The following is a 25,261-nucleotide window of genomic DNA, read 5'->3' as shown; positions in this document are numbered from 1 at the left end:
CATCTCTCCTGAAATCTTGCACCCCCCAACTCTGCATCCGTCGCGTATAAAATGCAGACCAAACCCCAGCTCAACTCTGCATCATCATCATCAGCTCGATAGAAAAAGAAAGAAATTAAAAAGAAAATCACGGCGCGTGAGCTTGCAGAGACAGCAATGGTGAGAGTTGGTGCCGCCGCGGCGGTGCTCGTGCTGGCGGCGGCGGCGGCGGCCATGGCCGCCGAGCCGCCCACCGATGACGGCGCGGTCCGGGTGGCGGCGGGGCTGACGAAGTGCGTGTCCGGGTGCGGTAGCAAGGTGACCTCCTGCTTGCTCGGCTGCTACGGCGGCGGCGGCGGCGCCGCCGCCGCCGCGACGGCGATGCCGTTCTGCGTCATCGGCTGCACCAGCGACGTCTTGTCCTGCGCCACCGGCTGCTCCACCTCGCTCTGATTAAGTACTAATGAAGTAATTAACCGCGCTAATTAATAATAAATCGCACCTACGTATGCCACATGTGGACTCGCTTGACTAATGAAATACTGCCATGCGAATGCGATTAGTGGATTATGAAAAGAGGAAATGTAAGAACTCATGGCTCTCTCTGTGCCATGCCTGTACTGCATTGAAATGAATCCGCATGCAGCCATGAACTGATATACAAATACGACCATGTTACCTGTAATCTCTCCATCATGTGGGGCTTTCATGCTTTAATAACGTGTGATATTGATATTATGTGATTAATTGTATGCATCGTTGGAGTTTCAACTAGTCTACTCTTGCCCTTTCCCTCTATTTTTAAATATATAATGTTGTTGGTTTTCGTATAACATTTGACCATTTCTCTTATTCAAAACTTATGCAAATATACACAAATATAAGTCACGATCAAAGTATCTTTGATGATAAAAACAACAATCTATAATAAAAATAAATAGTACTTACGTAGTTTTTCAGAATGAGATGAATAGGTAATCGCTATATACAAAATTCAACCATGTCATATACTCCCTCTGTTTCCCTTAAAAAAAAACTCCCTCTCTTTCATATTATAAGTAGATTTTGATTTTTTAGTTAAACTTTTTTAGTTTGACCAAGGTTATCAAAATATATTAAATGTTCGTTTTCATTAAACTAATCCGTTTCTTAAACGTTGTTGAATTTTTCTATAAACTTGGTCAAATTTTAACTAGTAAAAAGTCAAAGAGACTTATAATACGAAACGGATGGAGTATTGTTGTATAATGGATGTTGTTCTTAAAAAAAAGGAAAGAAATAAATAAAGAAATGCGAATTAGCAAAAAGAGACCGCCGGGGTCATCGTTTCGCTCGGCATATTTGTAAACGAAAAGTAATTTGTGAATAAAACTTTACATACGTGTTTTTAGCGATCTAAAAGCAAAGGCTGAAAAATAAACTTCCATGAAAACACCTCAAAATCTGCTCTAAATTTAAGGTTAAAATTTCAAATTTTGGCTGATAAGTATAAGCGAAAAAATAAGGCCACGCATGTCGTAGTTGACGTAGGCCCATCCTGAAGAAGCCCAGTACTCCTAGTTGGGCCTTACTGGGCCGGTTGGCGAGAGAGGCCGAGGAGAATGGGCCCTAATGGGTTTAACTCCAAGAAGCAATCGACGCGGCGCCGCCGCCGCCGCCGGAGGAGGAGCGGAGATGGGGAAGAAGGGGAAGGAGGCGGCGCGGGAGCGGCGGGAGCAGCGGCGGCGGGAGGTCACGCTCCTCCGCGCCGTGCCATACGAGCCGCACCAGCGGTGGTGGGACGGCCTCGCTCCGCCGCCGCCGCCGCCGGGGCGCGCGGTGGCGGTGGTGACGGGGGCCAACCGCGGGATCGGCTACGAGGCCGCGCGCCAGCTCGCGACCCACGGCCTCCACGTCGTCCTCACCTCCCGCGACGCCGCGCGCGGAAGGGACGCCGCGGAGCAGATCCGCGCGGCGGCGGGGAAGCCCGGGGTGAGCGTGGAGTGGCGGCAGCTCGACGTGACGGACGCCGCCTCGGTGGAGGGATTCGCGACCTGGGTGGAGCGCACCCATGGCGGCGTCCATGTCCTTGTAAGCGCAGGATTAACTGCTTTGCTTGCTCTCTACTAGGCATAATCTCAATTCGATTTACAATGTCTGCATAATCTCAGGGCGGCCATTTTACACTCATCGGATTATTCGTTTGACTTTTGTGAATAGATAAGGAATTTAATTGAAAAAGGATTGGTGCTTAACTGCCTATGTTCCAATGAACTCTGAATATTTTTACAGTACAAATTGTTAGAGGATGTGCACTTTTTTTTTCTGTTCTATATAGATTTAGGTTGAGAAAAGCCGCGGGGTCTTCTGGCTAGCTCCACAAGGTGGTGGGCTAGACGACCTGGGTTCGAAGCCTCACCCCTTCTAATTATTTGATATTAGGTCATTCCCTAATATTCACGTCTTTTTTTATAGATTTAGGTTGTTCTGCCACACACAGGAGATATGCAATTGGTGCTTTTAGTGGTTGATGATAGTCTGAACTTCTGAAGATAATTTTATAACCCAACTACAGGTTAACAATGCAGGCGTAAACTTCAATAGAGGAGCAGATAACTCTGTTGAATTTGCTGAGCAAGTTATTGAGACAAATTACTTTGGCACAAAACGGATGATTGAAGCCATGATGCCACTAATGATAACTTCTCCTCATGGTGGTCGGATAGTGAATGTAAGCTCGAGGCTTGGTAGAGTCAATGGCAGACGCAATGTAAGTTCCCTCTACAGCTTCTTGTTGGTACATCTTGACCTTCTGGATATGTTCGAATTGCATATACCACAATTTTTCTGCTTTAACGTCTTTGTTTCATTACATTGTCAGAGAATCGGTGATCCAAGCCTAAGAGAGCGACTATTAAATGATGATCACTTATCCGAGGAGTTGATTAATGAAATGGTCATGAAATTCCTCGAACAAACCAAGCAAGATAATTGGTCCTCCGGCAATGAGTGGCCTCAGATGTACACTGACTATTCGATCTCAAAGCTTGCTGTTAATGCTTATACAAGACTCTTGGCAAGGAGGCTGTTGGATAGGCCTGAGGGACAAAAGATCTACATTAACTGTTTCTGTCCTGGCTGGGTAAAGACTGCCATGACTGGTTGGGAAGGGAACATTTCAGCTGAAGAAGGTGCTGATACTGGAGTATGGCTCGCCCTAGTACCCCAGGAGCAAGCTACAATCGGGAAGTTCTTTGCTGAGAGACGTGAGATAAGTTTCTGAGGGGATCACTATTCAAACAGCAAAGTCAATTGCTCAAAAGAAATAAAAAAAAGAATGTCAAAAGAGCCTTATGTTTATAAACTACTTCTACTTTGAGACGTGCTGACATGCTCTATTACAAGGCATTTCATATGCTCATTTACTGGAGGCAGTAAATTACCCATCTCTCAGAATTACTGTTCTGATGAAATTTACTTAATCAGGCCTATGCTAATCTATGAAGGCGAGTGATAACTGTTTAAAAGCAAACCAGATGTTGGCTGCAGGTTGTCAAGATCATTGACATACCACATTAATGGAAGGCCCATGATCTCTAATTTTCCTAATTTATGAGATCATACCAACTGTCTCTCGGTCATGAATGAAGTGGCTGAAAAAGTGGAATGTTCACCAGGACCACTGGGATGGCAATTGGGAAGCATGGCGAGCTGGCAGGTTCCTTGTTGTACCAAAAGGATGACCTGTATTGAACTGCACGTCCTATCAAAGATCTAGGCTGGATTTCTGGCAACTCCACTATCAAGCCGATCGTGTTGTGATTGCTTTGCAAATTCTTGGTCTTCACTATGCAGCATTGATGTACCAGTAAGTACCATTGCAGACTGAATGAATAGAAGTTTACAGCTGTGATTTCGGCGCATCAAGTAGAGTATAAATGGATTATTTGGACATTTTGGGAGAAGGTTGTAAGCATGTTGAAGATGCCAGAGTCAGTCCTCAATCGGTCAAATAATCTTATCCTCTACAGTTGGAGATGAACACTTGCCATATGGCTGCATAGCACATTCAATCTGTCAGGTCTGAAAATTCTGGAGAAAAGGCCATGAAACAAGACAGCATGATGTTGCCTAGCTGGTGTTAAATGCACCATGCCTCTGTGGGCGCCATCGGTTTCTAGAGAGGATGAGCCAAATTCGTCTTGTTTTGTAATTTCACTGCTCCCTTCACATGCGTTTGCCTCTGTCTTCCTGAACCATACTACATTGTTGCATTTGCATTTGCATCCTCTGATAGGAGCTGCAGTTGGACTTGTTCATGCATGGAGTAGCTTTGAGATTGTACGTTTTGGTTAGTTGATCGATGTAAGCTGGAGTTGGTGCTAGCTTCTGTTTGAGCTGTTCACATTTCTTCCTTTTCTGGCCCAGGATTAGTACATTTGCTGTATGGCTTTTCGCTAGGCCGTTTGGTACATAGATTAGGCTGTATCTAGCTTCTTGTTCCAGAAAAAGGATTAGTGTTTCACCATCAATCTCGATGCTGTGTCTCAGCAGTATTTTAAATGGTCCACGGCATGCAATGCTTAGTCAGCGAGATGTGTACATCAATTAGCAGAAAAATGCATAGCCAGGTAACTCTTTATAATCGACCTGGGCAAACCAGCGTACGTGCATATGCTAATTTCTGATAAAACTTTGTTATTTCTATATATAACGCATAATAATACTTATACAAATCATCGTAGAAATAACAGTCTTAGTTATTATACCTACTTATAAAATTGTTTGGATAACAGGGCAACCAGTTGAGATGGCCGAGTTGGTCTAAGGCGCCAGATTAAGGTTCTGGTCCGAAAGGGCGTGGGTTCAAATCCCACTCTCAACATTTATTATTTTTTTTTATTTCTTGCTTTCATAAGTCTATATTCGTTTATTATCTTCAGAATTTACTCAAAACATAGTGATCAATATTCTTGTTATATCGATCTTCATCTTAACACTATTCAAAATATCGATCGACCAGTAGTGATCATAATGATCGTTCTATAAAGTCCTATTATTGTCAGGGCAAAAATATTAATTTGCCTCACGATTCCATTAGTTTCATATTCTTGGTACACTGTCAGTATATAATACTCCCTCCGTTTTTAAATATTTGACATCGTTGACTTTTTAGCACATGTTTGACCGTTCGTTTTATTAAAAAAATATGTGAAATATATAAAACTATATGTATATATGAAAGTATATTTAACAATGAATCAAATAATATGAAAAGAATTAATAATTACTTAATTTTTAATAAGATAAATGGTCAAACATGTTTAAAAAAAAGTCAACGTTGTTAAATATTTAGAAACGGAGGGAGTATTTTTTTACTAACTCAAACAGAAATTACAGGTTGATCTTCAATCTTTAGAATCGTATATAATATTTTCGATATGCTAAAAAATATATTCGATGAAATGATGGATGAGCTGTGCTCTCGGCTGTGTCCTGTGCTGCAGTGTGCTCACACTCCACACCTTTAATTGTTCTAGTGGGCCCAGCCATGAGTCTCAGTTCGTCCTTAACTAGAAGCTTTTGGTTTTCAATTTAAGTACCTTGTCACCAAGGTGTAGAGAGCCTCTGCAATGGTTTGGCTAGAAGAAGAATACTACCTGTCTGTTAGAAAGTAGAATCAACGATGAACATAATAAGCCATCAATCAGCAGCAACCATCAGATTATTATAGGACATGATAAAAGTCATGCCTTTTAGCTGTCATTGTTATGATCAAGTCATATCATATCTCCTTTTGCATGGATGCCAGGTATGACTGTCCTCACCGTCATTAACTAAAATTCAGTCTTCTGAATGTGGAGAGGACCTTTTGATTTGCTTACTTCGTTCTAAAATATAACTCCTCCTTTCATTTCAGAATAAGTTTACTTTTATATATAAATATAGACCTATTATATTCAGATTTTGAATTTATTCTGATACAGAGGTAGTAGATTGCCCTTCATGAATTGTCCTAGTTGGTAAGAGGTGGGTGTGATTATTCAGATTCAAGGATTTTAGACATTTTATGATAGTAAACACCTTTGCTACTACTTTATAAAATAGCTATATTTTAGAATAAAATTTGAATACTATCAGTGGTGTAATTTAGAATGGAGGGAGTAGAAACGAGGATGACTGACAGCAGAATGCATGTTGGGGATAGAACGATAGACATGAGTGACGTACACTACTGAGACCTGCAAAATGTAGGCATGCAATAAGTGCATGAATTGTTTCTCTCTCTATGCAAACGGCTCATCTCTCCAAAAACATTTAGTATTATTCTCTTCAAAATGAAAAAAAAAAGAAATTGCAAACGGCTGACGTGTCACTAGCCTCCTCTGTGCTTTGCTCACACCATGAGTCACTAGCAGCAGTAGTAGAGGATAGCTGTAAGCTACACTCACCAGCTGTGCTGCACTTGCACCACTGACCACTGCACGCTAACTCCAAGCTGCTGCTGCTGCTGTTCGATCGATGCAGAATTGCAGATAACTTCTCCCTGATGAGCCTAATCCAAGCATGAAGAAATCAAGAAATCCAAGTCCTGATCAATCCAAAGAAACGCCAGCAACAACTGACCAACCACCATAGAAGAGACCTCGAAGCTAGATGTGCACATTTGTTCATACTCCTACATGTCTTATTTTTTTTTGCGGGGATACTCCTACATGTCATTGTTCAGAAGCAAAAAAGAAAGATGAAAGAATCAAACAAAAGGGCTTGTTTCTTTAAGAACAATCATGATAAAGAAAAGGGAAAAAAACAAAGGTGAAAGAGAAATGGAGGAGATGCTGGTGTGTCATTCTGGTAAGAGAGCTGCCTTTTTCAGCAGGAACAACGTCACCGCACTGTCCTACTACTTGCTAATTAAGATATGCTATTTATTTCTCTCAAATAATTAGCATTGAAGATTAGTGGTAGTTCTTTGAAGAGCTATCAAATGATCTGAGGAGCTAGTGAGCTGTATGAATCATGCAATTAGGCAATTTGGTAACTGACTTTCTTTGTCATCTTACTTGAGGCATGGTCCATGCGAAAGCTAGCAGGCAGCAGCATGAGATAGTCCAACAGTGAGAGATACGGAATTAGAAGCAAACAATTTTGCCAGCAGTAGATGCTACACTAGCAGCAGGAAAATGTGATCCCTGCATGTGAACACTGTCAAATCCATCAAAGATTTAGTAAATATGAATCTTTACTAGTAGCAGTAAACGGTGTAAGGGATGCATGGTGATTAGTTCTTCCAAACAAAGTTTTTAACTCTCTAATCTGGGATTAGAGTCAAGTAATCTGCTGATGTGACCAGAATACAGAAATGTTCAGAAGGGATAATAGTTCAGAGAGAGAGAGAGGTAGGTAGGTCTCTTTCTTTTATCTGATGAGCAGCACCTGTCTGTCTGTCTTCCAGCTTGTTAAGCTCACATCATGTTGGGCTCTTTCCCAGCAATCATTGGCTCGGCTGCTTCTTTTCCATCTCAACCGCTTCTTTCTCCAAATTTCCTTCTTTTTTTTTTCAGATTGGTACAATAGAATAGTGTGAAAAGAGCAATTGGGAGAGAGAGAGATTCATAGGAGTAATATATATCTTGTCCAATAACAAATTTGATGATAAGAATGTAGGTGAAAAGAGTAGACAAATACGGAGAGAAGAATCAAAGAAATTCGCTGCTGCATGCGTCGGCGCAGGTGTCGCCATCTCGACGAATTGTCGCCTTTGGCAAAATCAATCATTGGGAGATCCATCCATCCATACATCCAAGTCAGGTTCGTATATATCAATATATGCTAGTTCATCTCTCATGATACAGAATGCAAAGGCTTAACATAAAGCCGATTTCAGATTGTTTTTTACCTGCAACAGCATCAGCAATGCTCACATTTTTAAGCACATTTTTGCTTGACTCCTGATGCCTACAGCTCAACATTTTGTATATATATATACACACACACTCTCTCTTGCTGGTGTTGGCTTTCCCCCTTTGCCTCCCTCTCTCTCCCCAACTCTCTCCTCCTCACTCTCGGACAATTGACAGTACAGAGGTAGACCCACCTGAAGAACAGGAGGAGAGGAGGTCTCTTGCTGCTTTCTTGCCTCCTTTCTCCTTCTTTGTTCATGGATTCTTGATAGCTTCTGCATGTCAAGAAATGTTTGTGCCTCAATTTGCCTGGTTCTTTCTTTTCTTGATTGATTAGATTTGATTTTGATTCCTTTCTTTGTAGTTCTCCTGAACCAAGTAGGTGTTGCTTCTGCTTCCTTTGATATGATTGGAGCAAGTGGTTGTGAAAGAGGAAGAGATTGAGGGGAGAGAGAGAGAGATTAAGAAGGCGAATTCAAGAACTGATAAGAACAAGTTGGTTGTCTGCATCATGGATTCTGCATTTGATGCTGCCGTTGTGCTTGGATGGAAATGACGCCAAAATACCCGTCCAATCTTCAGGTACGTGTTCTTGGGTCTGAACAGTCACAAATTTGTGGGAATTTTGTTAAAGTTTGCATCTTTGCATTCTCTGTTTTTTTTTCATGATCCGAGATTAGGTAGAATTGCTGTTTATTTTGGAGATCAAGTGTGAACGATTTGATGGTATCAGATTATCTGCATTCATGCATTGATCATGGCTATGGATCACCCTGCATATTCATTATTCTTTATGCTAACCATTTTCACAAATTGGGACTCCTTATCAGATTCCAACATCGTGTTTGCTATGATTTCATAACCAGAAATACAATGCCACATTGTTGAATAAAAAAAAATGGTAGATTTTTATAACTTGCTTCTTACACATAATGAAGCCAACTCCTATGCCTACAGCTTGAAAAGGCTCATGACCCAACTGTCCAAGAGAGACGTGCAGCTCATTCATACTAGTATTTCCTTAATTTAGTAGAAGAGGATCTCTATTTTTATACAATGCTGAAGCCAATAATTTGTTTTCGCATATAGTCATTTTGTCCCCCCCCCCCCCCCTAATTTAGTACAGACCTTTGAATTTGTGAGATTCCTTGTGCTTGTGTAGCATGAGAATTTAGTAGTGTAGAGATGGTTTCTTCAAACATATTTATGGCGCAGAAAATTTCAATTAAAGGGATTGGCATGAAAAAAAAAGCCAAAGGCAATTATTTTATTGCGCAATATTAACTCCGAATGTCCGACAAACCCGCGTTGTTCCATTTGATATAACAGTTGTCCTTCTTTGGGCTTATGTAGTAATGATGGCTTGGTTCATACTACTGATGTCAGCATTGTCTTGCACTTTCCTAATTTACAACTGCTGCTAAAAACCTACAAGAATTAAACATGTCTGATGAACCAAAGAATTGATGAAGGCAACCATATCAGCCATGCATAATTTTATCCCACCCTCCATTAGAACATTAAATAAATATGTCATGTGCTGACAATCAGTCCAGAATTTTGGGGTCAAACATATTATCATTGAAGTAAATCACTTGATCGATCCATCCATCCATCCATCCATACATGGTGCATTTTTTTTGTTAGTGTTCTAAGATTATTTAGTTTATTGTGTAAGGTTGCACTTTTGGTTCAGCAATGTCTGAATTATTGTTCTTATGATCTCAAAGAATGTACTTCTCTTTAGGTTATATGTCTACCATTACAAACTTCATCACTATCACTACAAACATTGACAGTCCATTCTGAAGAAGGGGATTTCATACTAGATGTCAGCAATTCTTGCAGCATCTCTAGCAGGTGCTGCAGGATTCTTGGCATTAGTAGGCGCCGCCATATTTCTTATAGTACTTTTCCTCCGGCACCGCAGAAGAGCTTCAGACTCTTCGGAAAGTAGTTCATCCGGTCCAGCTCAACCAGGTACCGCTTAAAATATCATCTCAAGAGGCTCTGAATTTCAATGATTCTGTTTCTAACTTGACAAACAGCATTCTATATATATACCAGAGCTGCAGGGAGCAAGATGTATGACTCTGGAGGAGCTAAGTTCAGCTACAAGGAACTTCAGCAATGTGAATCTTATTGGACATGGAATGTTTGGAGAGGTTTACAAGGGTTTACTCCAGGATGGCACAATTGTAGCCATTAAAAAGCGACATTCTCCTCCTAGCCATGAATTTATTCATGAGGTGCCAAAATTTTCTCCTTATCCACAGATTCTCTAAAGTAGCCATTGGTTCTAAATTGATATAGTGGTGTAAGCATGCAAGAGGAAAGAAATAAAACTGCTTTCCTTTTCCACTAAAAAAAGTCAAACCATTTTTTCTCCACATAATTCAAAATATTTTAGAAAAAAGAACTTGCAAGACAGTAACCATTTACTCATGAATTGTCCTTTTGTCTGAAGGTTAATTATCTATCGTCGATCCGTCATCGTAACCTTGTAAACCTTTTGGGGTACTGCCAGGAGAATGGAATGCAGATGCTTGTTTACGAGTATGTTCCCAATGGCAGCGTTTCTACGCATTTACATGGTGATTTTTCATTGTGTTTTCCTAACACTGTTACCGTGTTCAACAAGAGCATCATAGGTGCTAATATCATTTTTTTTTTGGTGTCCCACAGGTAGCAGCCATGCTCCAGGTGTAAAGCTAGAATTCAAGCAGAGACTTTCCATTGCTCATGGAGCTGCTAAAGGTCAGTCTCTTCATTTACACCAGCTCTAAACTTTCTTATCCTGGCGAAAATCATAATCAAGAAATTAACATCCATCCATGATGAAAGATAGTATTAGCTGCTCATTTTTGCAGCAGCATAATGATCTTCCTTTTATTCAGGCCTAAATCACCTGCATTCTCTGACACCTCCCACGGTCCATATGAACTTCAAAACGGCCAACGTCCTTGTGGATGAGGATCTCATACCCAAAGTTGCAGATGCCGGCATCCGTGCCCTGCTAGATCGATTAGGCGGTGTAGGCCCTTCATCGAGAACATCTTACGATCCTTTCCTTGATCCCAGGTAAGTCATAAGTTTTTCTTAGAAATTATGTTCAGTGGATAGTACAGAACTATCTGCTTTATTGCTTTGTATGTGGTTCTTGCAAAAGTACCAATTTTTTATCAGCAACCGGTGATTGAGTAGAGTGAAACTTCTTTTTTTCATGACAGAATGAGGGAATCCATAAATTTTTCCATTCAAAGTGATGTATACAGTTTTGGTGTCTTCCTTGTGGAGTTGCTCAGTGGCAAGAGGGCTCTGTCTGATCAAAACATCATTCGATGGGTAAATTCCAACACTTCCAAAGTTTGCAGCTGACACACCCAATTCCTCATTTGTTAGAGGCTTTCCCTGTTCTTGTAATAATCTGTCGACCGTTGTAAAATCCGTACTAAATTTGCAGTTTTGCTGATACGCAGGTGCAGAACTTCCAACAATCAAGTGATATCTCTGCAATTGCAGATAACAGAATGGCCAGTGCCTATACCTCAGAAGGCATGAGAGAATTTCTGCGGTTGACATCGTGGTGCGTGAACCCGACGAGCGAGCATCGCCCATCGATGAACTTGGTGGAGGCGGAGATAAACCGAATTCGCGAGCAAGAGATGAGGATGACCACAATCATGCCAGAAAGCACACCAACTGTGACTCTAGGTAGTCAGCTCTTCACAACATCAGGTTGAAGAAGAACTAGCTAGTTTCCTCTCATCATCAGAGTTATAGACTAGCAATTCCCTTTCCATTTATTATTTCTCTCTCTCTTTTCTTTGGTCTTCATAGTGATTCAGCTGTAACTCAAGTGTACAAAAAAGGAACAGCTGTGAGGTTCCCTTTATTCCTTTTCCTGTACAAGAAAAGAATGATATTTCCTTTTCTTTTACATATTGATAATATTGGAGGCTGATGCCAAAGTTATTCCATTATACTACTATATATATCTATTGAATTAGTGATGTCATTCACAGGATTTTCTCCATTACATTGGGGGGAAAACAAAATACACATGACAGAATTTTCAGTCTCCTTTTGTACCTGGCTGAGAACTTCAGAGTTGAGACTGTCAGAGACATAGAAAGCAGGCCTTACAGTAGATGAGATGATCCATACACACATCATTTCATCTCAAAGTTCTTTATTTTGAAGAGACTCATCTTGCAGCTTTGCCACCCTGCTTTTCTTTGGAGTGGTTCTGATTTTCTGAACTGTTTCTGCAGCTGCATCTAACAAATGTGACCCCCCCATTTCTGAATACCATATCTAAGACGATTTCACAATCTCATCTCTTCTGTCGACGGTGAAGTCCCAGAGCTCGCCGTACTTCTCGTTGAAGTCCCAGATGTCCATGCTGTTGTAGTCGGCGATGAGCTTGTCGCGAGCCGATCTCTCCATCATGTAGATCTCCGGCTCAAAGTTGTGTGGCTTGTCCGGTTTGTCCATCTCGATAACGCAGAACACGACGACGAACACTGCTGCGCCGATGTAGAGGTACTCCCCCTAGTGGCAGAAGTAGACACATATTCAGAGAGCTCAAGAGCCAAGACAGATTGTGAAATGTGATACATGTCAGTAGGCTGGAACTACTGCTCAATATGTTACCGGAACATTGAAGGCCATGCCAAGGATGATTGCAGGAGGAAACAACCAGGAGATCAGTGCTGCAAGAGATGGCCCATCAGTGCAAATTGAGCAAGCTTGTCTTAAGAGAAGAAAGATCTGATTTTTTTTCTCTGATTTATCTGAAAGAATCTGATTTTTCTCTGATTTATCCAAGTGAGAAAGGAATTTGGCTGTTACTACCTTGGAAGCCCTGAGGAGGTTCAGCTTCTTGGTACCACTCAGAGACATCCTCCCAAAAGCCCTTCTTATCTTCAGTGTCAAATGATTTTTTTTTCCACATCATATCACATAAGAATCAGAAATTAGCACACATGAGCATGATTACGCATTTCGATTCAAGGAATGGATAACTGGATAAGATAGCCCAGAAAAAGAACCTTGGGTTTCATTATAGGTGTGATGACCATCATACACTCCATACTCGAAGTCGTCCTGCAAAGCAGATTCTTTTCAGTGTCAAAACCATTTCTTCAGACAACACAGCACAGCAGCAGCAATCACTGAAGAAAGAATCAAAGAAACCATGGAAACTGCTTGGAATAGAGAAAAATAATGAAATTCTCAACACGGTGGCCGGCGACGGCGAGGAGGACAGACCGGGCTGACGCCGTTGGTGCGCCACTTATCAATGGGGTCCTCGTTCAGGTCGGGCTCGATCTCCGTCAGTGGCCCGGGCCCCGCCCTCGCCACCACCGCCCGGCCTCTGCTCCGGCAGCAGCAGCAGCCGCCATGCTCCGTCTTTAGCTGCCTCGCTGCTGCTGCTGCTGCTGCTGCTCCTGTTGCTGCTGTTGCTGCATCGTCATGACGAAGGCGAGCTTTTGCAGTGGCAGACGGTGACGCAGAAATGGCGGACACCAAGCTGCTGCTGCTGCTCATCATCTCGCTCCAAACGCTGAGCTCTGCTGCTCGCTTCTTGCTTAGCTGGTAGCTGCTGCTGCACTTATACTTTGCTGCAAGGAGACAAAAACAAGAGGATAATGGGTATGGGGCATGTACCGTCCAGGATTTTTCGCTGCTTTTTTCCTCTTTTCTTTCTTTTTCTTCATGCCTGGAAAGAAATCTGCATCACCTCATTAGTCAGTCAGTAATCAGGTCAGATATGCATGATAATCTTGTGAATGAATAGAACTAGTATTTGTTAGTACTACATTATTGCATTCTGATGAATCTGAATTGTTAGCAACAGCAAGCACAGAGCCTTGTGTTTTACACATCAGGAGAGACAAGGAAAAGACAACTGCAACATGAGGACATGATTTGTAAATGAAAAGAGCAGAAAAAGAACCAGCAACCCAATGTCACTGTGTCGGACGTCACTGATTCAGTGGCTGAGATACAGTGCACCATCAGCAGCGCTTTTTCACTGCTTCAGTATGCTTTTTATGCGTCATACTTGGCTCTTGTGCCTTGAGTTAGCAGGCTGGTGCATTTCTTGTAGGAGTATTCATTAACTGAACAAACAAGGCAGCAGTTCATGAACCTCTTTCCACATTTTTTTTTACTGAAATCTTTCCACATTTTGTTCCAAGAAGAAACTAAATTTCTTACAACATGCATTAAACATTGCATAATACAGCAGGTCCTACAACAGAACAACAATAGCATATCTGCTCAACTTCCATCGGAGAATTATTCCGCAGCCGTCCAGGACCTATTGCCCCCCTAAACTGCAAAGAAATCAGTGTCAGGACTTCTTGGAGTATTCCAGAAACAATATAATGTCCCATCCAAAAAACCAGAAACAATCTAATGATGGAAGCCTAGAGTCCACCAAAGGATTACCTGGTTCAAATAGAATTGGATAACTAGCTTTGTCTGGCCTTCATAACCAGCTCTTCTGTAGTAGCGCCAATGATCTCATTGGCACGCTTCAGAGATAGACAGCATATTCTTCCAATAGAATCCTGCAAGCATCACTGGCTTTATTATCCATGATTAAAATAGAGAAAATGCGAGTAACAACATAATGGTACTTCATTTAAAAATTCTTTTAGATTCTATACATTCTGAAATTTATCTAAGTTTTTTTTGGGGATATATATCTCACTATGATTTGGTACTGCTGTAACAAGCTGTAAGAACTCACTCTTGTAATGATGCCAAGCCTCTCTAACTTCTGAACAGCATCCATCACCTCAAAATTGCATTGCAAGCCAAACTCTTCTTGGATTAACTCTTCACATTGTAAGTCAAGATCCTAGCATTGAGAGCCAAGAATATTCAACTCAATTTTTATACTTGCACAACTTCAGAAACAAAACATGCTTGTTTCAAATACCAAAGCAATACCTCAATAGTCGCCTTTCCATTTTCCATCAAAATATAGTAGGAAATTATAACCTCCTTGACCTGGACATCAGAATTCAGAAACCACAAAGATGAAAATAATTGTGAGCACAAGTCTCTGATATGCTTATTCTGAATCAAGTACTACAATATGGAGACCTACTTCCTGCTGAATCACATCATCACAGAGATGGAGAAGTGTGCCTTTCCCACTATCTAGCTGTTTGTCATACATTGATTGAGTTATTAGGTTTTGATATGTTGCCATGTTCTGTTGAAACCTGCATCAAAGGTAGCTTATTTACCAAATTTGTCCAATACAACCAATACAGCAAATAAAGTATCATCATAAATAAGAAAATGCTGAAGGAATCAGGGAAGCAAAACTGCATTTTATGGAGGTATTCTAAAGTAATTCTGGCTGGATGAGTAAACAAAAATCCTCCCTGTCCCTGCTCTATTATATACACAATGCAGATTACCGACAAGATGACAAGATGAATACCCAATCAAAACAAATATATCAACCAAGGCACTCACGATAAATAGATCTTGGCACAATATCCAGCCAGGGCAGAAAGGACGGCAACTACAACCCAGAAATCAGCTTTAGGCATTTCGAGCGAACTGACAAGTGTAACCTGAGCAATGTGAAAAAAATAATCATCAGGTGATGAATCACAACCCAATCAAGTGCAACCAGTTCCAGTCCACTTACAAGTCCAATGACAACAGAAACAATAAACTGAACCCAGTCCATTGGTGTGAGGCTTGGATTTTTCTTCTCAGGCTGCAACAGTCATAATTTCTCTTCAGCATAAGTCCAATTGAAGAAAGCAATATGGATGTCACCACATTATTCTTTGGCATATTAAGCTTCTACACTTACCAAAACCAGCTCCATATCTGCCATTGGAATATTTTTGAAGTGCTTTACATGAATTGATCTATCATTCTGGCCCTTAGGGCTTTTCCTCCTGAAAGAACAGTCAGAAATCAGTTATAACACAGTAGTTCAAGACATCATGAAAGCAGCCAATTCACAACCAGGGCGCACCCGAAAAAGGTTTCCTGCATCCTCAGATGCAAATAATTTATGGGACTTACCTGTACAAGACAATCACCTCTTCAAATGTAGGCTCTTGAATTGTAACCTTGCCAATTAAGTTGCGCAAGCTACAGAACAAGGAAGGAAATATCAAATATGAGTGGAGAAGACAAGCAATAGCAAGTTTTCAGGAACTGTGATGGCCTAAAAGGTCAAGAATAGCACAAACCTCAAATTCATTGTTTCAAGTCGTATGCGTTCAACATATAGCTCCTTGTCCTCTTCTTCACCAACTAGATCATCATTCTTCTTGGAATCTGTCTTTGGCCTAGCACTTTTCTTTCTTGAGAAGAGCTTTTGCAGTCTAAAATTTCATTGTGAAAATAGTTAATCTTTTGGATGATCAAGATAAAATGGACATGAAAATACATATGTAGTGGATAGCGCACCTTGTTTTCTCTAAGAACCATCGCCACGCACGAGCTATGATCATGTCCACTTTCTCCATAAAGAAAAAGTTGCTAGTGCGATCCAGTCCAATGCCCCTCCGGAATATGACATACTGGCATATAAAAGATTATATTAGGTGTGCATATGGTTCAGGAACAATATTTGAGGATGACTTGGCCACAGCACACGGTCATTAGGAGGGCAAGCATCCAGTTCTGCTACACTAACAACACATGAAAAAAAGGAATACACTGGCTAACCATCAATTACACCACTTCAAAACCATCTTTCTCATCTTCTATAAACAAATATTCTGATAGATAACACTGAAGAGATGTAAAAGACAGAACATAATGTTAGCTACTCACCTTATCTGAGAACTCCGGTAGGTTGTCGTGATGGTGCTCTTTAAAATACTTTGACAAAAGTTTGTTATCTAACTGCACCAGTAAAAAACAAATTTTACAATGATATTGTCAAATCCAATGATTTTTAGATTAGGACACAGCCTGGAGGGAGAGGATGTTAACCTTTGCTTCATCAACTTTGATGGGAAGATTCAGCAGATATTGTCCAGAATGAGCAAGCTCAACCTCATCATCTGATAATATGTTGAAATTGCTTTTTTGCATCACCTGCACCAAGATTTCATACAATTTATTGTGTAATATTGTGGATATATCTGGGTCCCTTGTAATACTTATTAAGAAATATCCTGATCATTCATGTGTAGTTGAGACATATAATAGTTCCATCTCCCAAACAGTTTGTTTACCTGAAAGAAATAGGTCAGGAAGTTCTGCTCGAGTGTATCGACTTCCTCAGTCGAGAAATTCTGCTGTTGCAGTTTTTGGGCACCATGAACAGGGTCAAAAAGAGCAAATAGTTCCTGTGGAAATTATAGCAGTTCTGACAGATCAGATCACATTGTGAAACACTGCCAGAAATCAGCAGATCTTAATGATGGTCATAAGCTCCATCAAGTCCATAAAAGAAAATGTATGGAGAACAGGACTTCAGTAACGAATGCAAGCTCTCACCATCATATCATCAAACTGGAGATGATACCAGGCCCTAATGGTGTACTCAATCCTCTTGCAGAGCTTCAAGAATTCTTCTCTGTCAGATTGTTGTTCTTCAAGAAACAGGTAAACAGTTTTTAAATTTCAGTAAGTAGTAGCACAGTCTCCTCATATATCCAGAAAGACAATAATTTTGCTTCAAAATGTAGAAACTAAGAAAGCTGGAACACTTGGCATGATATGCTCAATGCCACATTACTAATACTGCACTATTATTGTGGGCATTAGGTAAAGCCTAAGACTGAATTGCAATGCCAACGATTCAGATGATTTCTCTAACCACATTCCATTTTTACACGTAAACAGTGAATCAATCAACCAACGCAAGATCCCTTCTTTCCTTCAGATTAAGAAGGGGCAAGATTCTCACGAGACAGCTTCGTGATAGCAATCGGATCATACTAAAAACAGAACATGTCTTCGAAGAAGTAGGGGGAGAGAGAGGTAGGTCGCATTACCGATGAGGTAGGCGAGCTTCATGATGAGCTTGGGCTTCATGATGGGGATCACCGATTCGCGCTCCAGCCGCACCACCTCCTTCTTCTCCTTCCTCCCCGCCTCCGCCTCCGCCATTGCCCCAGTATCAAGCTAATGCCACAGCCGCCGCCGCAATCTCTCGTGTCCTCCTCGATCCGTTGCTGCGGAAGAAGAAGAAACGCGGAGATTTGGAGAGGAGAAGAAACGCAGATCGGAATTTTGAGCGGTGCAAATCGCGATTAATTATCGCGAGATGGAGAGGAATGGAGCGCATTGCGGTTACAGATAGATCCACGCGCCGTCGTCGTCGTCTTCCTCCCAGCCCAGACGGCGCCCGGCACGAGGGAAGCGAGGGACCCAAATACGCCTTCCGAGTTACAAGGCGTAATATTGCTTGAAGCGTATTCAATCTCCTCTGTGGATGAAGAGAAATCTCCAGCCGTGCAGACGTGGTTGGGCGATCACTGAACTGAACATTCTGCACCCAAGCAAAAGAAAAGGGGGAAAGAAATTCAGAGAACGCAATTTGATGCCAACCCAATGCTTGATTTTATTTCTATTAAGAAATAGATTTAACCTCGATTTTCATTGACACGTTTTTCAAAATGTTAAATTGTGTTTCGTGTAAAGGCTTTCTATATAGAAGTTACTTTAAAATATCAAATAAATTTAGTTTTTAATTTTAAAATAATTTAAACTCAATTAATCATGCGTTAAGGGTTTTCTCGTTTTGTGTACTCGTACTTAGTCTTCATCTTCAAAGTTTCAAACGGGATCTCGGTACAACCAAATTTACTTAATTTAGTGGTGATTTTGATTTTTTTTATTATCATAGTTTATTTCCTAGCATAGGGTGTGTTCGGCTGGTATTTTTTAGTTACAGCTGCAGCTACAGTAATTAAGAATTGCTACAGCTTGCAGCAAATTTCTAATGTAGCAGCCGCAGCAGCTGCAGCTTGTATGGCTGTCGAACAAAGCCATAGTCGTTAAGAATGCATACATATAAAAGTTTTATTCATAAGTTAATTTTTTTTCTAATAAACGTTACTTATAATTAGCTACAGAAGAAACTATGGGGCTATAGGCTGCATGTACCAAACTCTCTCCACTCAACATGCAATTTGTGTTTGGCCAAGTATGACCAAGCGAGAATTTTGCCACTTAGCCAGCCAGAGCTGACTCATTGGTCCCTCTAAGCACTCTAAAATATAGTGACACAAACAAGAAATTCCAGTCATGTTTGCACTGGATTTATCAATGGTTTAATTGAGTACTCCCTCCGTCTCAAAAAAAAAGGCAAACCCTGGGTTTCCGTATCCAACTTTGACTGTCCGTCTTATATGAAATTTTTTTATAATTCGCATTTTCATTATTGTTAGATGATAAAACATGATTAATATTTTATGCGTGACTTGTCTTTTAATTTTTTTTATAATTTTTTTAAATAAGACGGACGGTCAAATGTTGGGCACGGATACTAGGGTTTGTCTTTTTTTTTTTTTTTTTGACGGAAGGAGTAGTTTTGTGGATAGATTTCTTGACTTGAGTAGTGCATTCCTGGTCCATCCAATCCCCACCCTGACCAAGCCACTTAAAAAACACTAGCAAAGGTCACAGATTTTGACTGAAAAAAAAGGCCACTTGAGCTGAAGCCGCTTTCTCCTTCAGCGACCTAGATGACATCACTAATTCTAAACTTTAATCTCTATTTTAATCGAACATAACTACCTGTACTGTACACATACCAAATCGCTGAATTACTCTGACATCTCCATCAAACTAAACCACGAGAAAATCGTAAAAATCTTTCCTGACAAGAATAGGTCCCCATCGTCTAGCTTATTCTTGACTTATTAATAAATCAAATGGCATATTTATAAATAAAAATAATTTATGAATAAAACTTTTATATACGTGTTATTAGCGAGAAAAGCATCAAATGGCATATTTGTAAATAAAAATAATTTATGAATAAAACTTTTATATACGTATTATTAGCGAGAAAAGCAAATGCTGAAAAATAAATTTGATGAAAAAACATCAAAATCAATACCAAATTTAAGATTAAAAATTTAAATTTTAACTTAATAAGTACAAGCATAAGCGATGAGCGAAAATATAGGCTTTCCTACTAACACCATCAAAAGATTTATTTTTTCATTACTGCAAAAACCAACGAATTATCTGTTGCCTAAGACTGTGACTCACTAGCTTGACACGAAGAAAATTCGAGGAAAAGAACACATTGAGCGATGCGATGCGATGTGATGGCGATGGCGTCATCCGAGCGCCGGTGACCGGCGACGGGGACTCCTCCTCCGCCGCCGCCGCCGCCGCCATCATCGTCGTCGTCGTTGCCGTCGTTAATCCTGACCCAGATCCGGCTAATTATATTATTACCCGATTCCAATCAGCTGCTAATCGAGTGGTAATCTCCATCACATCACATCACAGCCTCGTTCGTTCGTCGCTGGCGGCACATTATTATATCCTAGTATTATATTATTAATTAATCGCCGTCACCTCGTCGCCATTGACGACCTCTTCCTCTTCTTCCTCCTCCTCCTTTTCCACTCCCCCACCTCACCTCGCCGCTCGCCGTGGCGGCGGCTACAAATACCACTCCACCTGCTGCCGTCGCCGCCGCCATCGCCTCCCATCCTCCCGCCGCCGCCGCCTGCATCGACGACGATGGTGAGGCTGCCCTACGTGACCGCGCTGACCACGCTCTTCAGCTACGGCCTCCTCTTCGCCTTCGGCCAGCTCCGCGACTTCTTCCGCAGGATCCTCGACGCTGGCAAATCCAGCAATCTCAAGGTTTTTGATTCTCTCTCTCTCGTTTTCTCTTTTTTTTTCTGATTTTTTTTTTGGTTATCTCTCGCTCACTCACGCTGTCCTCCTTGGTGAATTCGTTAGGGTTACGCGCCGATTTGCCTTGGGCTGGAGGATTTCTACACGCGCCGCCTCTATCTCCGCATCCAGGTGAGGTTGCCCTTCCCACCCCCCATTGCCACGATCTCCAGAGCAGCAGAGTTGACTCATGAAAAGTCGAATTTATTTTCCTCCTTTAATTTGGTTGGAAGTGTCACGCGATCGTGTAATGTTGGGTTTGTAAAGATGGAAAGGCATAAAAGCTAATTTAGTTATTAGTGATTTGTTCCTTTGCAATTTGGTGGAGTATGAGAATAAACAATAGAGTGGCAATTCGCTTTAGCGTCCTCCTATGTACTACTAGATCACATGATGGAGCTTTCCATGTGAAAGATGTATCATCTGAAGCACTTTGATCCCATGAACTAGCTGTTGCAGTGGAATTCACAATCTTTCTCACTTAAAGTTTACAATTAATGGCTGGAAGAAGTGAAACTGCTGTTTCCCTTGAGCATGCTAGTATGAGTAGGAACTAATATCTCTAGTAGCAAAGCGAACTGTCACTCTATCGTGGAGTATGAGAATAAACAATAGAGTGACAGTTCACCCAGATATTAGATATTACACGAAGGAACTAATAATATCTCTAGTCTGACTGTATGAGTAGGAAGTAGGTATTAGTGAACCATATAGGTTGATCACTCCTGCAATGGTAAATTCAGTCTAACTGTATCGTAAGTTCACTGCTTAAACTCTAGAATGATATATTAATCTTCCTTTTGTTTGTGTGTCGTTATTGACTTTGTGCTGTCAATTATCACGGCAGGACTGTTTTGGCCGGCCAATTGCTAGCGCACCAGATGCTTGGTTTGACGTGGTTGAGCGTTACTCAAATGACAGTAACAAGACACTGCAGTATGTATTTCTCACATCTGATTCAGCACCTAGTTAGCATAAGAAAATGCTGAATATTATCTTAGGATGCATGCTATTCTCTGATCCAATGCTTCTTCAATGCAGTCGTACCACAAAAACATCTAAGTGCCTTAACTTAGGTTCCTACAACTACCTTGGCTTTGCCGCGGCAGATGAATACTGCACCCCTCGTGTTATTGAGTCACTGAAGAAATACTCTGCTAGTACTTGCAGTGTCCGAGTCGATGGGGGTAGGCACTTATGTTGCTGCTATAGTTTGTTGCCACTGAGTTCTTAAATGATTTAGTGTAGTATATAAGCTTACCTGATTCATACAATCTTAGGCAACACTAAGCTGCATGTGGAACTTGAAGAGCTGGTTGCAAGATTTGTTGGCAAGCCTGCAGCTATTCTTTTTGGCATGGGTTATGTGACGAACTCTGCAATCATTCCTGCCTTGGTTGGGAAGGTCCGTGATAGAGAGACTGCCATGTTTTCTTTCTATTCTTTTCTACATCCTGGAGCTAATGTATTATTGATTGCAGGGAGGACTCATAATTAGTGACTCATTGAACCATAACTCTATAGTGAATGGGGCTAGGGGTTCAGGAGCTACTGTTCGGGTTTTTCAACATAACAGTAAGCTCACTGATAATTGACAGCTACTCTTGCAAGCGATGAGCTCAACAATGGATCACAATACATAATGCTTCCCTTTATTTTCTTCCAGATCCTGCACACTTGGAAGAGGTATTGAGAGAGCAGATTGCAGGAGGCCAGCCTCGTACACACAGGCCGTGGAAGAAGATTATTGTGATTGTTGAGGGAATATATAGCATGGAGGGGGAGCTATGCAAACTCCCTGAGGTTATAGCTGTCTGCAAGAAATATAAGGTTTGAGAATTTCACTCACCGACTTATGCTCTTTCTTCAGACCATTCGTGTGGGCATGTAAACCTATTTACTGGCATATAAAAACTTCAGCTTTCACCTGCTACTAAAAGGGACAGATGTTTACTGAGTGATTGAGTATTGACTATTGTACTTAACCTTCTGGATAGGCTTACACATATTTAGACGAGGCACACAGTATTGGAGCTGTTGGTAAAACAGGGAGAGGTGTTTGTGAGCTACTAGGTGTGGATCCAGCTGATGTCGATATTATGATGGGAACATTTACTAAATCATTTGGATCATGCGGAGGTTACATTGCAGCATCAAAAGTATGAAGCAGATTCACTTGCTATACTTGGCTGAGCACTGTAGTTGATAAATCTGACCATGGATTATGCTGTGTTTATCAGGAGATTATTGATCATCTGAAGCACATATGCCCTGCCCATATCTATGCAACATCCATGTCACCTCCAGCTGTTCAGCAGGTCATTTCTGCAATAAAAGTTATCCTTGGTGAAGATGGATCTAACAGAGGTATATCAGAACTTGTTGATTTCTTATTTCTTCTGTCTTTAGGAAATTCCTAATGTAATTATTGTTCTAAATAGGGGCCAAGAAGCTTGCTCAGATTCGAGAGAACAGCAATTTCTTCCGTTCAGAGCTTCAGAAAATGGGTTTTGAAGTTCTTGGAGACAATGACTCGCCGGTCATGCCTATCATGCTTTACAATCCTGCTAAAATACCTGCATTCTCAAGAGAGTGCCTGAGGCAACACGTGAGTTTTCAAAATATACCTCACCTAACGAATAAATCATGCTTTAGTTTTGAATGCAGTAGCACACATAATTTCTTCACTGAAAATTCTGCTGTTTGACTAATGTGACATGTTTCATAATTCTAGGTTGCTGTTGTTACTGTTGCATTTCCTGCTACACCACTACTGCTTGCCAGAGCTAGGATATGTATCTCAGCTTCCCACTCAAGGGAAGATCTTATTAAAGGATTGGAGGTAAAGTCCATCCTCCCGTCAATGCTACGGGCTTCATGGCTTGTTGCGACAAGCTTGATTTAGTTGCAAACCACATACAGTTACTAAATTTCATGTTGATTGTTTAGGTTATCAGCAAAGTTGGTGACCTCGTGGGAATCAAATACTTCCCAGTGGAACATGAAAAGACTGCATCTGTTGAGAAACTGAAGAAGCTTCAATGAACACCTACAACCGGAAGAAATATACTGGGTGATCTAGGCAGTGTGCCATGCCTCGGTTCGGCTCATGTGCCTCGGACCCTTTTGATTTTCCTTTGTTTCTGAAGTGGCTTAGATCTGTACAGCTTGTATTATCATCCATCATAGTCCAAAACACAACACAATGATAGACACTGTTTTGTCGAGTTCAGAGGAAGCAAAAGTTTCGCTGTTACAGCTCTGAATCTTGCGAGTAAAGTGTCTGAAATCATGTAGAGACTCTTCCTCTTTTGATTTTAGCTTCCTTTGTAGATGCAACGTCAGTTGCATCGATTGTGTGTGAAGTAAGCTTCACTCATAGTGTGAGGTCTGGTTGATGTGATCAAGTGATTAAGCGAAAAAATGTTGTTAAATCTCTGAAGTGTTTGATTGATCTGGTGGCATGGGTATCAGGTGCAGCTATCTGTGCAGTGTACTGCCAGATTCATACTTAAACTTTATAAACTGCCCATGAACTTGCAAAAGTTATTCCAAAGAGCCTGATGGAAGAGTGAAAACTCTTGTCTTCAAGTAAAAAAAAAAAAAACGCAAGATGACGCCATTTCTATACATGAACTTGATTATTACAAAAGATGCAACTTCTTGCGTGCATAATATTTTCTAAACCGAAGGCAAAAGCTCTATCTGATTTCATTGATAAAGAAGAGACATCAACCCAAAAAATGATTCACTCCAAAAACACCGTCTTACAAGTGCCTCAAGATCATTCCCTAAACCTACACTAAATACCTGAAGACACCCAATTATGCTTGCATAATAAGCTGTATATATAAGTAAACTCTCCATTTTGAAATCTCGTACAAATGAAACTAGATACTTTAACTTATTGTTGTCTGACTTTAAGCGTCTGATATATGAGTCCACATGTCAATGACTCACGCCAGAAAAGTCTCTTCGCGTACAAATACAGTACATGTCTGTGGGCTAGTCCTAGCTGACAACTCCTTGGACAGTACGGAGAGAGAAAGAGAGAAAAAAAATCAATCCATGCGTACACCGGATTCAAGTAGTTCAACAATGGCTGAATTGACTCAATTGAGTCGTTATATATATGGCTGAATCTCTTTGACTTGACCAGTGCATTCATCGTCCATCCAATGGTCTCCGAAAGCTGAAAATACCCGGCAAAGATCAGGTGACAGATCTGAACTGAACGCATCCTGAAACCTGAACTGGAGATGCTTTCGTTTCTCGTTTAACATTTGCTCTCTTTTTCAATACAAACGTAGATTAGATTATAAGTTAAGCAGATTTATGGTGTTATATGGATCACCACTGGACACTTGGATGAGATGGTCTGAAATATTCTGTACATGGTCTCCAAATTTAACTTAATTTGCTGATAATGTCAATTATAATGTCCACGCTGTCCAAGTGAAAGGGCGCAGATAAACACAAGTTTTCCCGAGATTAAAAAAAGTAAACTTAAGTTTTGGAAATTTGGAGTG

The 25,261-nt window shown here is 40.9% G+C and overlaps 6 protein-coding genes and 1 non-coding gene across 12 annotated transcripts; 5 read left to right on the top strand and 2 right to left on the bottom strand.

Annotated features, from left to right (window-relative positions):
- Positions 1-72: 72 nt before the first annotated feature.
- Positions 73-664, top strand: LOC127771606 (anther-specific protein RTS). The gene has a single exon (XM_052297541.1). It carries the CDS (start codon positions 157-159, stop codon positions 430-432), a length of 276 nt encoding a protein of 91 aa, XP_052153501.1. The 5' UTR covers positions 73-156; the 3' UTR covers positions 433-664.
- A 979-nt stretch (positions 665-1,643) lies between these two features.
- On the top strand, positions 1,644-4,659 carry LOC127761021 ((+)-neomenthol dehydrogenase-like). Its single transcript, XM_052285232.1, has 3 exons — positions 1,644-2,049; positions 2,534-2,728; positions 2,840-4,659. The coding sequence occupies exons 1-3, from the start codon at positions 1,654-1,656 to the stop codon at positions 3,239-3,241; spliced, it is 993 nt and encodes a 330-aa protein (XP_052141192.1). The 5' UTR covers positions 1,644-1,653; the 3' UTR covers positions 3,242-4,659.
- A 103-nt stretch (positions 4,660-4,762) lies between these two features.
- TRNAL-AAG (transfer RNA leucine (anticodon AAG)) lies at positions 4,763-4,843 on the top strand. Its single transcript has one exon. It is a non-coding gene; the product is annotated as a tRNA-Leu (tRNA).
- A 2,673-nt stretch (positions 4,844-7,516) lies between these two features.
- On the top strand, positions 7,517-11,842 carry LOC127778370 (probable serine/threonine-protein kinase PBL7). 6 transcript variants are annotated; one of them, XM_052304973.1, is made up of 9 exons: positions 7,517-7,770; positions 8,227-8,444; positions 9,610-9,842; positions 9,930-10,111; positions 10,330-10,456; positions 10,548-10,619; positions 10,760-10,943; positions 11,093-11,207; positions 11,342-11,842. In XM_052304973.1, the coding sequence occupies exons 3-9, from the start codon at positions 9,692-9,694 to the stop codon at positions 11,603-11,605; spliced, it is 1,095 nt and encodes a 364-aa protein (XP_052160933.1). In that variant the 5' UTR covers positions 7,517-7,770; positions 8,227-8,444; positions 9,610-9,691; the 3' UTR covers positions 11,606-11,842. The 6 variants fall into 6 exon arrangements, with proteins under 6 accessions (XP_052160933.1, XP_052160941.1, XP_052160951.1 ...); XM_052304981.1 differs by lacking the exon at positions 7,517-7,770 and adding an exon at positions 7,833-8,078 and having other exon boundaries at positions 9,662-9,842; XM_052304991.1 differs by lacking the exon at positions 7,517-7,770 and adding an exon at positions 7,833-8,078 and having other exon boundaries at positions 10,390-10,456.
- Positions 11,835-13,645, bottom strand: LOC127778408 (photosynthetic NDH subunit of subcomplex B 5, chloroplastic). Its single transcript, XM_052305007.1, has 5 exons — positions 13,137-13,645; positions 12,917-12,971; positions 12,720-12,788; positions 12,519-12,577; positions 11,835-12,416 (listed from the first exon to the last, which is right to left on the bottom strand). Exons 1-5 carry the CDS (start codon positions 13,416-13,418, stop codon positions 12,180-12,182), a joined length of 702 nt encoding a protein of 233 aa, XP_052160967.1. The 5' UTR covers positions 13,419-13,645; the 3' UTR covers positions 11,835-12,179.
- A 365-nt stretch (positions 13,646-14,010) lies between these two features.
- On the bottom strand, positions 14,011-18,264 carry LOC127778359 (uncharacterized). Its single transcript, XM_052304947.1, has 17 exons — positions 18,166-18,264; positions 17,864-18,043; positions 17,364-17,458; positions 17,099-17,212; positions 16,854-16,958; positions 16,692-16,763; positions 16,323-16,435; positions 16,103-16,237; positions 15,933-16,001; positions 15,715-15,802; positions 15,544-15,615; positions 15,366-15,466; positions 14,989-15,106; positions 14,829-14,888; positions 14,626-14,736; positions 14,322-14,443; positions 14,011-14,206 (listed from the first exon to the last, which is right to left on the bottom strand). The coding sequence occupies exons 2-16, from the start codon at positions 17,976-17,978 to the stop codon at positions 14,345-14,347; spliced, it is 1,467 nt and encodes a 488-aa protein (XP_052160907.1). The 5' UTR covers positions 17,979-18,043; positions 18,166-18,264; the 3' UTR covers positions 14,011-14,206; positions 14,322-14,344.
- A 1,856-nt stretch (positions 18,265-20,120) lies between these two features.
- Positions 20,121-23,988, top strand: LOC127756857 (long chain base biosynthesis protein 2d). The gene is made up of 12 exons (XM_052282246.1): positions 20,121-20,699; positions 20,799-20,864; positions 21,580-21,668; positions 21,774-21,919; positions 22,013-22,137; positions 22,214-22,307; positions 22,399-22,562; positions 22,730-22,891; positions 22,973-23,099; positions 23,174-23,340; positions 23,467-23,574; positions 23,682-23,988. Exons 1-12 carry the CDS (start codon positions 20,574-20,576, stop codon positions 23,775-23,777), a joined length of 1,470 nt encoding a protein of 489 aa, XP_052138206.1. The 5' UTR covers positions 20,121-20,573; the 3' UTR covers positions 23,778-23,988.
- Positions 23,989-25,261: the final 1,273 nt, after the last annotated feature.

Source organism: Oryza glaberrima, chromosome 1, assembly GCF_000147395.1.
Source record: "Oryza glaberrima chromosome 1, OglaRS2, whole genome shotgun sequence".
NCBI classification, from domain to species: Eukaryota; Viridiplantae; Streptophyta; class Magnoliopsida; order Poales; family Poaceae; genus Oryza; species Oryza glaberrima.
This window is presented reverse-complemented; position numbering and strand designations above follow the sequence as displayed.

Excerpts from the sequence above, each read along its gene's own strand:
- LOC127771606 (XM_052297541.1), top strand. The coding sequence starts at position 157 with ATGGTGAGAGTTGGTGCCGCCGCGGCGGTGCTCGTGCTGGCGGCGGCG.
- LOC127761021 (XM_052285232.1), top strand. The coding sequence starts at position 1,654 with ATGGGGAAGAAGGGGAAGGAGGCGGCGCGGGAGCGGCGGGAGCAGCGG. Across the intron at positions 2,050-2,533 it reads ATGGCGGCGTCCATGTCCTT|GTTAACAATGCAGGCGTAAA; the intron begins GTAAGCGCAGGA and ends ACCCAACTACAG. Across the intron at positions 2,729-2,839 it reads GAGTCAATGGCAGACGCAAT|AGAATCGGTGATCCAAGCCT; the intron begins GTAAGTTCCCTC and ends TTACATTGTCAG.
- LOC127778370 (XM_052304973.1), top strand. The coding sequence starts at position 9,692 with ATGTCAGCAATTCTTGCAGCATCTCTAGCAGGTGCTGCAGGATTCTTG. Across the intron at positions 9,843-9,929 it reads ATCCGGTCCAGCTCAACCAG|AGCTGCAGGGAGCAAGATGT; the intron begins GTACCGCTTAAA and ends TATATATACCAG. Across the intron at positions 10,112-10,329 it reads GCCATGAATTTATTCATGAG|GTTAATTATCTATCGTCGAT; the intron begins GTGCCAAAATTT and ends TTTTGTCTGAAG.
- LOC127778408 (XM_052305007.1), bottom strand. The coding sequence starts at position 13,418 with ATGATGAGCAGCAGCAGCAGCTTGGTGTCCGCCATTTCTGCGTCACCG. Across the intron at positions 12,578-12,719 it reads ACCTCCTCAGGGCTTCCAAG|CACTGATCTCCTGGTTGTTT; the intron begins GTAGTAACAGCC and ends CATCTCTTGCAG. Across the intron at positions 12,417-12,518 it reads GCATGGCCTTCAATGTTCCG|GGGGAGTACCTCTACATCGG; the intron begins GTAACATATTGA and ends TTCTGCCACTAG.
- LOC127778359 (XM_052304947.1), bottom strand. The coding sequence starts at position 17,978 with ATGGCGGAGGCGGAGGCGGGGAGGAAGGAGAAGAAGGAGGTGGTGCGG. Across the intron at positions 16,002-16,102 it reads CTTGAAACAATGAATTTGAG|CTTGCGCAACTTAATTGGCA; the intron begins GTTTGTGCTATT and ends CTTGTTCTGTAG. Across the intron at positions 15,467-15,543 it reads TTTCTGTTGTCATTGGACTT|GTTACACTTGTCAGTTCGCT; the intron begins GTAAGTGGACTG and ends CACATTGCTCAG.
- LOC127756857 (XM_052282246.1), top strand. The coding sequence starts at position 20,574 with ATGGTGAGGCTGCCCTACGTGACCGCGCTGACCACGCTCTTCAGCTAC. Across the intron at positions 20,865-21,579 it reads GCCTCTATCTCCGCATCCAG|GACTGTTTTGGCCGGCCAAT; the intron begins GTGAGGTTGCCC and ends TTATCACGGCAG. Across the intron at positions 21,669-21,773 it reads GACAGTAACAAGACACTGCA|TCGTACCACAAAAACATCTA; the intron begins GTATGTATTTCT and ends TCTTCAATGCAG.